Source organism: Capsella rubella, unplaced genomic scaffold (genome assembly GCF_000375325.1).
Source record: "Capsella rubella cultivar Monte Gargano unplaced genomic scaffold, Caprub1_0 scaffold_1, whole genome shotgun sequence".
Taxonomy (NCBI): Eukaryota; Viridiplantae; Streptophyta; class Magnoliopsida; order Brassicales; family Brassicaceae; genus Capsella; species Capsella rubella.
Window position 1 is genome coordinate 4011711 of NW_006238923.1, and position 12047 is coordinate 4023757.

General features: G+C 36.1%; 3 protein-coding genes across 3 annotated transcripts; all 3 read left to right on the plus strand.

The window, feature by feature from the left end:
• Nucleotides 1-73: 73 nt before the first annotated feature.
• Nucleotides 74-3436, plus strand: LOC17897724 (polyadenylate-binding protein RBP45B). The gene is made up of 6 exons (XM_006307437.2): nt 74-416; nt 619-1084; nt 2269-2327; nt 2415-2545; nt 2653-2749; nt 3013-3436. Exons 1-6 carry the CDS (start codon nt 153-155, stop codon nt 3220-3222), a joined length of 1227 nt encoding a protein of 408 aa, XP_006307499.2. The 5' UTR covers nt 74-152; the 3' UTR covers nt 3223-3436.
• Nucleotides 3437-4659: 1223 nt separating this feature from the next.
• LOC17897350 lies at nt 4660-5026 on the plus strand. Its single transcript, XM_006306155.2, has one exon. It carries the CDS (start codon nt 4660-4662, stop codon nt 5005-5007), a length of 348 nt encoding a protein of 115 aa, XP_006306217.1. The 3' UTR covers nt 5008-5026.
• A 979-nt stretch (nt 5027-6005) lies between these two features.
• LOC17897908 (heat shock 70 kDa protein 16) lies at nt 6006-10167 on the plus strand. The gene is made up of 10 exons (XM_006306772.2): nt 6006-6116; nt 6542-7832; nt 7950-8162; nt 8295-8390; nt 8478-8588; nt 8764-8955; nt 9071-9217; nt 9305-9433; nt 9553-9683; nt 9817-10167. Exons 2-10 carry the CDS (start codon nt 6660-6662, stop codon nt 9914-9916), a joined length of 2292 nt encoding a protein of 763 aa, XP_006306834.1. The 5' UTR covers nt 6006-6116; nt 6542-6659; the 3' UTR covers nt 9917-10167.
• The last annotated feature ends 1880 nt before the right edge of the window (nt 10168-12047 follow it).

The following is a 12047-nucleotide window of genomic DNA, read 5'->3' on the forward strand; positions in this document are numbered from 1 at the left end:
ACATATCTTTTTTATACGAACCGCCGCCTTCGCAAAGGTTGTCATTAATCTCTCTCTTCTTACAATTGTTATCTTCTTCTTCATCACAATTTTTCTACGGTCGGAGAGATTCTAAAGAGTTCTCTATCTTCCTTCTTCTTTCTTTTCCGATCATGATGCAGCAGCCACCACCCGGCGGTATCCTTCCACATCACGTCCCTCCTCCTTCTGCGCAACAGCAGTACGGTTACCAGCAACCGTCTCCTTACGGGATTGCTGGAGCTGCTCCACCGCCACAGATGTGGAATCCTCAAGCGGCGGCGCCGCCATCATCTCAGCCTATGACTGCCGACGAGATCCGGACTCTTTGGATCGGGGACTTACAGTATTGGATGGATGAGAGTTTCCTCTATGGTTGTTTTGCTCATACCGGAGAGGTAATTATCTCAGATCTGTGTTTTTGAATAATGGTTTTAGTTTCTTCTAGGAGATTGAGGTTAATTTGATACTTTGTTTGTTTTCTGTATGAAAGATTGGATTTTCAAAGTTAGAAACTTTTATCTGTATTCTCTTCCCGACAGTGAGTGTTATTTCTTGTTAATGAGTAGTTAGTTTAATAACATTATGAATAATTTGCAGCTTCTTTCTGCTAAAGTGATCCGTAACAAGCAAACCGGCCAGGTTGAAGGTTACGGTTTTATTGAGTTTGCGTCTCATGCTGCTGCTGAACGAACTCTACAAACATTCAACAACACTCCTATCCCGAGCTTTCCGGATCAGCTCTTTAGATTGAACTGGGCATCATTGAGTTCAGGAGATAAACGGGACGATTCACCAGACTACACTATATTCGTCGGTGACCTTGCTGCTGATGTTACGGATTATATCCTACTTGAGACGTTCAGAACCTCTTATCCTTCAGTTAAGGGTGCCAAGGTTGTTATTGACAGAGCCACTGGGCGTACCAAGGGATATGGTTTTGTTAGGTTTTCTGATGAAAGTGAACAGATGCGTGCTATGACGGAGATGAATGGTGTTCCTTGTTCTACCAGACCTATGAGAATTGGGCCAGCTGCTAGCAAAAAAGGTGTAACTGGTCAAAGAGGTATGCCTAAGATTGGAAGTATGATGTTACATTAGAACTGCTTCGTTCTTGCATTCACATGATTGTTTAGATTCTGTGCTGTAGTATCTATGTGACTAGGTTTCTTCAAGTAAGAACTAGTTAACAGACTTGAGAAAGTATGACACTTTCTAATTTTTCTTTAAAGCCGCATCCTTCATTTACCGCTCAGGCCGCAGTTAATTCTGTTAAAACTTAAAAGATAGAAATCTTATAGCACACTTGTTGTATCCTGTTTGTTTCAAAGCAGGGAGTCAAGGGGCTCTCTATCATCTTGAGGCCTGGAACTGATTTCAGCTGAAATGGTTATCCCCTTATTGAGTGCTCATGCTTAGGTCAGTTTTAAAGTTCATGTGTTATCCTTTATTAGCCCTTTCCTTCGCTTCAGCCCTACTTTTTGGTTTCCATTTATCTTTTCGTTACAACCTTTATTCCAGCTCTTACTCAGTTACTTACTTTATAATTCAGTTCTTATGTATTTTACTTTTCTATTAACTTTTCTATATCATTCCGCTCTACTAAAGTTCTTATCTTTCATTTGATTTACTTATATATCTGTACATCAATTTCTTTTATATCGTTTCTGAGAGTCTAGATGATCGAAGTTCTCCAAATGTTTAGCATTTTTCTGAGAAAGATTTCGTTTCACCTTATAAGAATGGGTTCGGTCAGATTTAGTAGTTTCTGGGTAGCCAGAGAAATAGATACACTGGTTTTAGTTTTTTTTTCAGCATTGGCCTTTACAATTCCTCTATACTTTGTGTCCCTATAGTCATTCTATTATTTCGTTCTCTACGTCGTAAATTTAGCACATTACCCTCCTTACGTAATCGAAAGCCATCTTATGTTCAATTATCTCGTTTGAGTTATGTTTCTAATTGCTTATCTTTTGTGGTTGTGGCTCCTCATATCCTTTTGATTGCTCACACATGGCAAGTTCCTTACTTGTTTAGCAATTTTGTCATCAACAGTAAAAAAATACTCTGTCTCTTTTTGGAGTTTGAGCAGTGTGATATATGTGTGTTCATGCCTTCTTTTCATTTCCATTCATTTTGTTAGGAAGATTATAGGAGGCTGCAAATGGGTCTCCATTTGTTTTTCTTGCATGTGTAATTTACTGATACTTACTCCGTTCACTATACCTGTGTTTTTCGGCGTAAATGCAGATTCATACCAGGGCGCTGCTGCAGGGGTACCTACTGATAATGATCCAAATAACACAACTGTGGGTTATATGCTCCTATAGTACATGTGTCATACTTGGGTATCTTCCAAAGATGTTATCTCTGACGCATATTAAGTTGACGTGCAGGTTTTTGTTGGTGGATTGGATCCATCTGTCACGGATGATCATCTAAAGAATGTCTTTGGCCAGTATGGTGAGATTGTGCATGTGAAAATACCAGCTGGAAAGCGCTGTGGATTTGTTCAATTTTCGGAGAAGTAAATCTGCTGCTACTACTGAAAACTCTTTCATTTGACCCTATAATTGGATTTTGGAATACCAATCTAACTGTTTAGTCATGTTTTTCGTGACCCTCTTTTTCCAGGAGCTGCGCTGAGGAAGCTCTTAGAATGCTGAATGGAGTGCAATTGGGGGGAACAACAGTGAGGCTCTCATGGGGCCGAAGTCCTTCTAACAAACAGGTAATTGATTCTCTTTGCATTTAGATTAGATGAGAGAAAGAAACAGCTCACTGGGTGTGGCCTACTGTCGAAAAACTATTGCAGCTTCTCTCGCCAGTTCTTTCATCTTCTCACCTTTCTTGCTCGATGAAAATTTAGGGAATTATGTAGTTCAGGCTCTAGTTCTGGTTGTTAATAGAATCACTTAAGTCAGTTGGCCGATATGGTATTTGAATATATACCAAATAGCTTAATATGAAATGCTTTTTTGATGTTGGTTCCAGACAGCGGATCCAAGCCAGTTTTATTACGGTGGGTATGGACAAGGACAGGAGCAGTATGGATACTCGATCCCGCAAGACCCAAATGCATATTACGGAGGTTACTCTGGTGGTGGTGGTGGTGGATACAGCGGTTACCAGCAGACACCACAGGCAGGACAGCAGGCACCACAGCAACCACCACAGCAGCAACAAGTCGGGTTCAGCTACTGACCACGATGAGTATTTGTTGGGTTAATGTCCTGTTTGCTGTTTGCGTACTCTGTTATGAGCGTGTTCTAAAACACAGTTGATTTGTCTTTGTTTCTCTTAGGTGTGTTTTTTCTGCTTTTTAAGTCTTAATAATGTTTCAACGGTGTTTCTGCTTTTTAATGTTGTCATCACTTTTCTGAAAGAACGTAATAAGCTTTGATAATATTTTTGGGTACGGTGTTTACTTTTGAATGTTAGAACAATGGTCGAGGAATGTCATAAATACCATGTTCCGACGATTTTGAAAATTGGTTCTATATTTACCCTAAATAAACAAAAAAAAATTCCATAGGAAAAGTTGAAAACGTATCTGAATAGAGATCTTGAGCACAAGTAATCTCCAGCAGTAGAACAGTTGGAGAGTCTTCAGAGGTGTATGTAGAGGCAGAGTATATGGTATGTGTCTCTAAAGGTTGAAACATTTTACATAACAAATTATGAGTCTCTGGAAGCCATCCAATCTTTGGGACTTACAGCCTTTCAGCTTTGAAAATTATATAAACAAAACTGCCATGACCCGTTTGTCCAAACCAAAGGACACGGAAACAAAAACAATCTGATTAATTTACTAGATCTTGCGTCTTATTTATTTAAAATTTGTTGGTTTACGTAAATGAAAATATATTTTCTCCTTATCATAACTTCTTTTTAGAAGTGTATAATGTATTACATATTTAAATTGTCTTTATCAATTGAAATCATTGTTCATATTTCAGTTTCAAGGATTTCAAACTCAGTAAAACTACATAATTAATTATTTCTTCCAACATGGAGATTAAAAGTTATATACCCGATGTATAATAACTAAATATATACATTAAATAGGTGAAAGTGTTAATTGTACATACAGTATGTGTTTTTGGGTAGCTAACTCGTAATGAAATTTTAGAGTCTGAAACGTTAAACACTTTAACTACTTAAAATGACCTCATTATGCCAGAAAATAAATTAAATTTTTTGGACGGCAAGCTCGTAAATTGAAATGTTTTATAGTTTAAGATGATGTATATAAAAATATCTTACAAGTATATATACTATATGACCTCATTTTTCATAATTAAATTAAAACAATGGTTATATATATAGACATTAATTATAGATTGTTAGCTGGAAATTCATACCATCTTAGTCTATCTTATATTATCTTAACGATTTGACTTATATGCTAAACTTTATTATTATTATTATTATTATTATTTTGTACCAATAAATTATAATTATAGAATTTGAGAAAGAAAGAAGTAAGAAACACGTATACAAGTTCAAGTTAGTGCAGCAGCACCGCTCAATGCAATGACTACAAATACTTGAGTCATTTGAAGCTACTCTCCTCATATCTCTTCTGATCGATCATTTTACCACAAAAAGTCGTCGTCGGGAAAACCCAAAAAGACGAAAATGACCCTCTTCAAAAGGCCGTGCCTTTACTCGAAGGTGGACAAGGAAGACCCAGAAGAGGTACTTCACCGACGAGCCAAGTTCTTGATTTACAAAACACTTCAAGAAGCCGACTTGGTTTCTCGTCGTGATCCTCATTCGTCGTTTCTACGGCTGAAGCTTTATCTGTTGAAGGTCAAGATCGGAAAGAGGTTGACTAACCTACGTCGGAGCGTAGTGTCCGCCGTTAGATTAGGCGGAATCCGAAAGCATTCTCACAACGGCGTCAGAGCCTTGAAGAAGCTGTTCCAAGGTGGTGGTCGTGCAACAACTGGACTACCTAGGCCTATTTTCACTCTTGAAGTTTGATTTTATATTTCATTGTTTTCTTGTGTAATTTTTTTTTTCTTTTGTTTCTGGAGTTTCTGTTGATCTCTATTACAAAAGTTTATCAAGAAATGTAATATGAAGAGATCATGAGTTTTGTTTTTTTCATAAAAGGGGGAAAAAATATCGTACTTGTAATAATAACTTTTTAATTATATGATGATGCGATTTTTCTTTGTAAACAACACATTTTTTTTTTTTTGAATAATTGTAAACAACACATTGCAAATCATTAAGTTGGATATCTATCGAATTTGAATTAAGATAATTTTCAAAATATAATCAACCAAACATAGAAATAGATTTGTTTGCTTTTGTATCAGATTTATTTGCTTTTTAATATCAAGGACCTATTTTTTTTAATTTTTTTTTTGTCGACAATATCAAGGACCTATAGATATGGCAATGCCGATTAATTTGGGCCACCTAGCATATCAGATTCATTCTTATGCTTATTAGGATATATTGAATTGTCATAAACGAGTAAACTAATAAGTATATGAACCTTTATTTTTTTTTGCTAAATTGCTTAACTTAATTCATGATTCATTATCTAACCCTTTTTGAACATTGGTACATTGTAATAGAGTTTTTGATTTCATTAAATAAACTGTTTATATTTTAAAGGTTGGTTTTATTTTACGCGCTTGATAAAAAATTAATATATAATTTATCATATTATATGAAATGTTCACTTATTATAAAGTTTACATTTCTAATTTTTTTTTTTGTTGATAAATATATTTTTGAAAATTAAACATTATTTATTGAATCTGATCCCACCTTCAACTGAACCTTGTGGGCGTTCGTGCTACATCGTGAAATATTTTCCCTTAGATTTTCTAATCTTGGGTTAGGTCATCAAAATAACTTCGGGTACAATGTCAATTATAAGGAATATATAAGGACTTAAATGAAAATACAGTTTCCTTTTCTGTAAAATTCTTTACCCTTTCCTTTTCTCTCTTTTATATTTTTTTTTTCTATTTTCTTCAGCCTTGCTTGTTCCCTCAAATCTTTTTTTCTCATCTTCTTCGTTCGTCCTCGTCCCAAGTCATCGGAGGTCTCGCGATTCCAAGTTTCTGATCATCGTATAGTCTTCTTCAAACCTTTCTCCTTCTTCTCTTTTGATTTGATTTCTCATTGACGAGCTACAATTTCATAATGCGTATATATATATCTAAGATCTCGTGTTGTTGATTTGCTTATAAAATCCTTAGAAAAATCTACCAACAATACAGAGGAAATTTCTGGTTCTGTTTAGTATTAAACGATCCTGTAATGATTTTAGCATAGAAATTTCCACATTCTTTTGGAGCTGATGATCGCGTTTTTATCAAATTGTGTTGAATGTTTGCGTCGTGTCTCAGTTTGTTACGGGTTCTACTCTTACCTTTTATGGGGGACATGTATTAAATTCTATGTTGCATTGATCCTGTTGCTTTTAATTCCCTTAGATTCTCTTAGTGTTTGAGATTAGTTGATGTGATTGTGGTTTTCGTTTCTTATATTGCAGAAAGAGAGAAGTTTGATGCGCAGGAAGCTCATGTATAAGAGTTTTTGTTTGGATTTCTGAGAATTGGAGTTGATCTTTTTGAGTTTTACGGTATTTGGTTTTTGAGGTTTTGCTAAAAATGAGTGTGGTGGGATTTGATGTTGGGAATGAGAACTGTGTTATTGCGGTTGCAAAGCAACGGGGGATTGATATTTTGTTGAACGATGAATCCAACCGAGAAAATCCTGCTATGGTTTCGTTTGGTGAGAAGCAGAGATTCATGGGTGCCGCTGCTGCTGCCTCTGCTACTATGCATCCCAAATCAACCATTTCGCAGTTAAAGAGACTGATCGGTAGGAAATTCAGGGAACCTGATGTTCAGAATGATCTGAGGTTGTTCCCTTTTGAAACTTCCGAAGGCTCTGATGGTGGAATTCTAATTCAGCTTCGGTACATGGGTGAGATGCAGGGCTTTAGTCCAGTGCAGATATTAGGCATGTTGCTTTCGCATTTGAAGCAGATAGCAGAGAAGAGTCTCAAAACGCCTGTTTCAGACTGTGTCATCGGGATACCTTCCTACTTTACAAACTCACAAAGACTTGCTTATTTGGATGCTGCAGCCATTGCTGGCCTTAGGCCGTTGAGATTGATGCATGATTCTACAGCCACTGCTCTTGGATATGGTATATACAAGACAGACTTGGCGGCTAACGCGAGCCCTACTTACATTGTGTTTATCGATATTGGTCACTGTGATACACAAGTTTGTGTGGCGTCATTTGAGTCTGGAAGCATGAGAGTTCGTTCTCATGCTTTTGATAGAAACCTGGGCGGGAGAGATTTTGATGAGGTTCTTTTCAACCACTTTGCCGCTGAATTTAAGGAGAAATACAGCATAGATGTATATACAAATACCAAGGCGTGTGTTAGGTTAAGAGCATCATGTGAGAAACTTAAAAAGGTCTTGAGTGCAAATGCTGAGGCACAGCTGAATATAGAATGTCTTATGGAGGAGAAGGACGTGAAGAGCTTCATCAAGAGAGAAGAGTTTGAGCAGTTGTCAGCAGGCTTGTTGGAAAGATTAATTGTACCCTGTCAAAAGGCTTTGGCTGACTCTGGATTAAGTTTGGATCAAATCCATTCGGTGGAGCTAGTTGGATCAGGGTCCCGAATTCCAGCTATATCTAAGATGCTAAGCTCGTTGTTTAAGAGGGAGCTAGGCAGGACTGTGAATGCAAGTGAGTGTGTAGCTCGAGGATGTGCGCTTCAGTGTGCAATGCTCAGTCCAGTTTTCCGTGTTAGAGATTATGAGGTATCTTTTAAAAAAATTATGTAGCACAATAATAGATTATAACTGTGGTTATATCTTTACGGATTTATTTCGTATGAATGGCTGTTGTTTTTTGTTTATTCTTACCCTATTTTTCAGGTTCAAGATTCTTTTCCTTTCTCAGTCGGCTTCTCATCTGATAAAGGTCCCATAAGCACACCATCAAATGAATTGCTCTTTCCGAAGGGCCAGGTCTTTCCAAGTGTAAAGGTTCTTACTCTACACAGGGAAAACACTTTCCATTTGGAAGCCTTTTATGCAAACCATAATGAAACAACACCAGATTTACCAACTCCGATAAGCAGTTTTATGGTATACTATCTTTCAGGCTTTCCTTACTTGTATATTCTGTCTTTATAGCTCTTTCTTCACACTGGCAGTTATGCCACTTTTGGGCATTGCATATATTATGGAATTCTAAGTTTGCTGTGTAATGTTTGTTAGATTGGTCCATTTCATATTTCCCATGGAGAAGCAGCCCGTGTCAAAGTAAGAGTTCAGTTAAATCTCCACGGGATTGTAACAATCGATTCAGCTTCTGTAAGTACAATCTTTTTAATCCTCTCCAGATATGATTGCCTTTACATGTCTACCTATCTTGAGTCTAATCTTTCCATTTCTGAACAGCTAATTGAATATCACAAGGAGAATCTAACTTCTGAAGAGATGATATCCGAAAACAACCATCAATCTTCTGCTACAAAGGATGACACTTTGGACCCTTCGTCAGGTCCTACTGTAAGTATAGTTTAACAACGTCTAAGAAATATAGCTGCATTACAAGAAATGTGCAATCCCAACAAATAAAAAGCTGATCTTAAAGCATTGGCATCTCCATTCAATTGGTTGTTCCGGAGATTCTCCAAAGCATGCTAATCTGCAAAAATCCTGAGATTAGTTCTCTCTCGTGTAGGGTAATGAGCCTAAAGCTATCAAAAGAATGGAAGTTCCAGTTGTTGCGAATGTATCTGGTGCCTTAACAAAGGATGAGTTATTGGAGGCCAAACAGAGAGAGAACTCTTTAGTGGAGCAAGATTTGAAGATGGAATCGACAAAGGATAAGAAGAATGCTCTCGAATCCTTTGTTTATGAGATGCGTGATAAGGTAATCCATATGGGTTTTATAGCTTCGACCTTTAGATTTTGGTAAAAAATGTTGTTGTCTTTTCAAGATGTTATCACTTCCAAGAATAAATAGTTAACACTTTGTATACTGGCAGATGCTAAATACATATCGGAACACTGCAACTGAGTCAGAACGGGAATGCATAGCTAAAAATCTACAGGAAACAGAGGATTGGCTCTATGAAGATGGTGATGATGAATCTGAAAGTGCTTACATTGAGAAGTTGAATGATATCAAAAAGGTAAGTAAATCTCTGAGGTTCTTTATATAAAGGTTAGTCTCAGCAGATGACTTTCATGTCCTCTAATTAATGACTTACTGTGAGCAGCTCATTGATCCCATTGAAAGTCGGTTTAAAGATGGAGAAGAGCGAGTACAAGCATCAAAAGATCTTCTGAAAATTATTGCAGATAATCGAGCAGCTGCAGAGTCTCTTCCTCCTCAAAGAAAGAACGCGGTTTGATTCTAAACTACTAACACAAGTCTCACTCTATTGGGAATAATCTGAGTTGAGGTGGATAAAAAGTTTGTCTAGATTGCTATATAATTAGACCCCTGATTATATTCCATTTTCAGGTTCTTGATGAATGTCATAAAGCTGAGAGGTGGCTCCAGGAGAGAACAACAGAACAAGAATCTTTACCCAAAGACGCTATTCCAGAGCTGCAATCTGGTGAAATCAGGAGAAAAGCCGATGCTCTGAACGCGTAAATATAACCTAAACCCTCTCTTATTACTCTTCAAGCTATCTTCACAATTTAACCACAAAAACTTGAGTCATAATTGATAGAAACCAACGAAGTCGGATTTAACTGATGAGAGGATGTGAATGTGATTCAGGACGTGCAAGTACATTGGGAAATCAAACTCTCCTCCCATGAAACCGGAACGTAATGGATCACAGGGAAGTAGAAAGTCAGATGATATGGAGCTTGATTGATCTTTTTTACTCTTTCTTTTTGGACAAAGATTTTTTCCGACTCTATTAGTCTAAATTTTGACTTTTTTCAACATGGGGCACAAAAAAAAAATAAGGCCAAACAATCTTACTGTGTATTACTCTTATCTTATGTCCGGGGATTTGAAGCTATTCTTCTCTTATCAACTATGTGAAACAATTTTTCTCGAGGTTGATTTTTCAGACTTTTTTTTTTTGTAACCTATGAGGAATCTCTTTTTTGGCTAATTAAACGTTTATAGAAAACAGATAAAATGTTATATTCTTAAACCAAATTTATATTTGTTGGCTCGATTATTATGAAGTGTGCAACCAACTCTAGACCAAATCCTAGATAGGTTTTGTTCTCGAAAAAAACAAAAAAGACAAGTGGATGATGAAGTGAGATGAGGATATCAAGTACGGGTGATGGTGAGTGGATCCGTATAACCCCGAATTGAAAAGATTCCCAGTTTCTATCATCCGTTCAATTGCTTTTCTGTTTCTCTCACAGAAGTCGTACGAGCACTCGAATCTCAGACGGATCCAACCATAAACATTTAAAATTGCCGTACAAGTTGGAATCTTTTTTTTAATCGCTCTCGTCAAAGGTAATGTCTCTTAACCACAAGACAACATTAGCCGATTTTGTGGAAGATGGACCAAACTTATAGTCCTATCACTCAAGTCACGTAATAACAACAACAACAAAAAAAAAACTATTGCTATATAATAGTAGAGTTACACCATATAATTGGTCCTTAAATCTATGGTGTCTGTGTACACATAATCATCGTCTTGTATTATAACTCTACATCTTTTTATTCACTGGATTTTCTTGTTTGTGATTCTTTTACAGAAATAATTAATGAGGCGAATAATATTCCAACCGCAATATTAAATAACTTCAACAACACGATGGATTCATGTCAGAAGGAAGCATTTAACATTTTTAACCGAATCTTCACAAGTACCATTGAAAACTAAAATTGGGGCTTGTGGGAAGCTCAAAACACAGAATGGTATATATCACATCGCAATCTTACCGATATATGAGTCTTGATTTTTTTACTTTATTTATGGTTAGTGTTGTGTTAATATTCAACTAGAACTCCATATTCTCCCAAGTGTAAACCGTTGGTAATATTTCACGTTTTACATAGGCGGCTTATATATTAAAAACAATAGCGTATTGCTTGTTAAATATCAACAATGACATTTCAGCATTAAATATAAATGCGTATGCATATTCAAAAAATGGAAGTAAGTATAATAACGACATATAAAAGAGAAAACTAAAATCTTGTTTGGGTTGGTCTATCGATCGTAGTTTAGGTTTCATTCCAAGTTCAATATTTTTATACTAGTATGAATGCATCATCATGCATGGTGATGGCTTCCCACTTTGTTCAGAGAGGTATGCTAACTACGTTATGGCTGTTAAATTATTAGATAGAGAAATTCGAAGTAAATCAAAGTAAATCAGATCAAATCAAATCCAAATACTAAATGATAAAATTAATTCTTTGGTCCACAAAATTTACAGATTCAAAAGCCAAGCTGTTTCAGTAAACCAGATTCTGACTATTTTCAATGATATCGTTCGCTTTCAACATTCGTGCGAAGATACTCATTAGTAGTTTTTTTTTCTTTTGGACAAAACTCATTAGTAGTTTTATGAACGTTTATTAGTCAGTATACAAATAAACTTGACTTTATTGTTTATATATCAACTATAATAAACTATAACAACACTCATTAAAATGTTTTAATATACTTGTAGTCTTATATCATCATCATTAACTAGATGAAGAAAACAACATCAAGAGACTAAAATTGACTACCATTAAGGTTTTTCTCATATATTAAAAAAAGTTTTACATATATTTTCTGAATTCTCGTTGTCGCTTTAGTTGAGTTTCCACAAGAACATAGTAGTTATGTGATGTATACTTGATACCGACTGCTCATAGTTGATTGAGCTAATGATATGGCAAAGTCTCGTGAGTCATCAAGCCACGTTGTCCATTTTCTTGGAAGATTCTCGTTCTTTTCGAATTTGCTTTCATAAAAAAAAAAAAAGATTTAGCAAGTTATCTTGTGGTTTATATGCAGTTGGAAGTCTATATAGGAT

What these genes read in the sequence shown, in the direction of transcription:
- LOC17897724 (XM_006307437.2), top strand. Translation starts at nt 153, where the DNA reads ATGATGCAGCAGCCACCACCCGGCGGTATCCTTCCACATCACGTCCCT. An exon ending in TTTGTTCAATTTTCGGAGAA is followed by an intron (nt 2,546 to 2,652) that starts GTAAATCTGCTG and finishes CTCTTTTTCCAG; the next exon opens with GAGCTGCGCTGAGGAAGCTC. An exon ending in GAAGTCCTTCTAACAAACAG is followed by an intron (nt 2,750 to 3,012) that starts GTAATTGATTCT and finishes TGTTGGTTCCAG; the next exon opens with ACAGCGGATCCAAGCCAGTT.
- LOC17897350 (XM_006306155.2), top strand. Translation starts at nt 4,660, where the DNA reads ATGACCCTCTTCAAAAGGCCGTGCCTTTACTCGAAGGTGGACAAGGAA.
- LOC17897908 (XM_006306772.2), top strand. Translation starts at nt 6,660, where the DNA reads ATGAGTGTGGTGGGATTTGATGTTGGGAATGAGAACTGTGTTATTGCG. An exon ending in ACCCTTCGTCAGGTCCTACT is followed by an intron (nt 8,589 to 8,763) that starts GTAAGTATAGTT and finishes TCTCTCGTGTAG; the next exon opens with GGTAATGAGCCTAAAGCTAT. An exon ending in CTCCTCAAAGAAAGAACGCG is followed by an intron (nt 9,434 to 9,552) that starts GTTTGATTCTAA and finishes TTCCATTTTCAG; the next exon opens with GTTCTTGATGAATGTCATAA.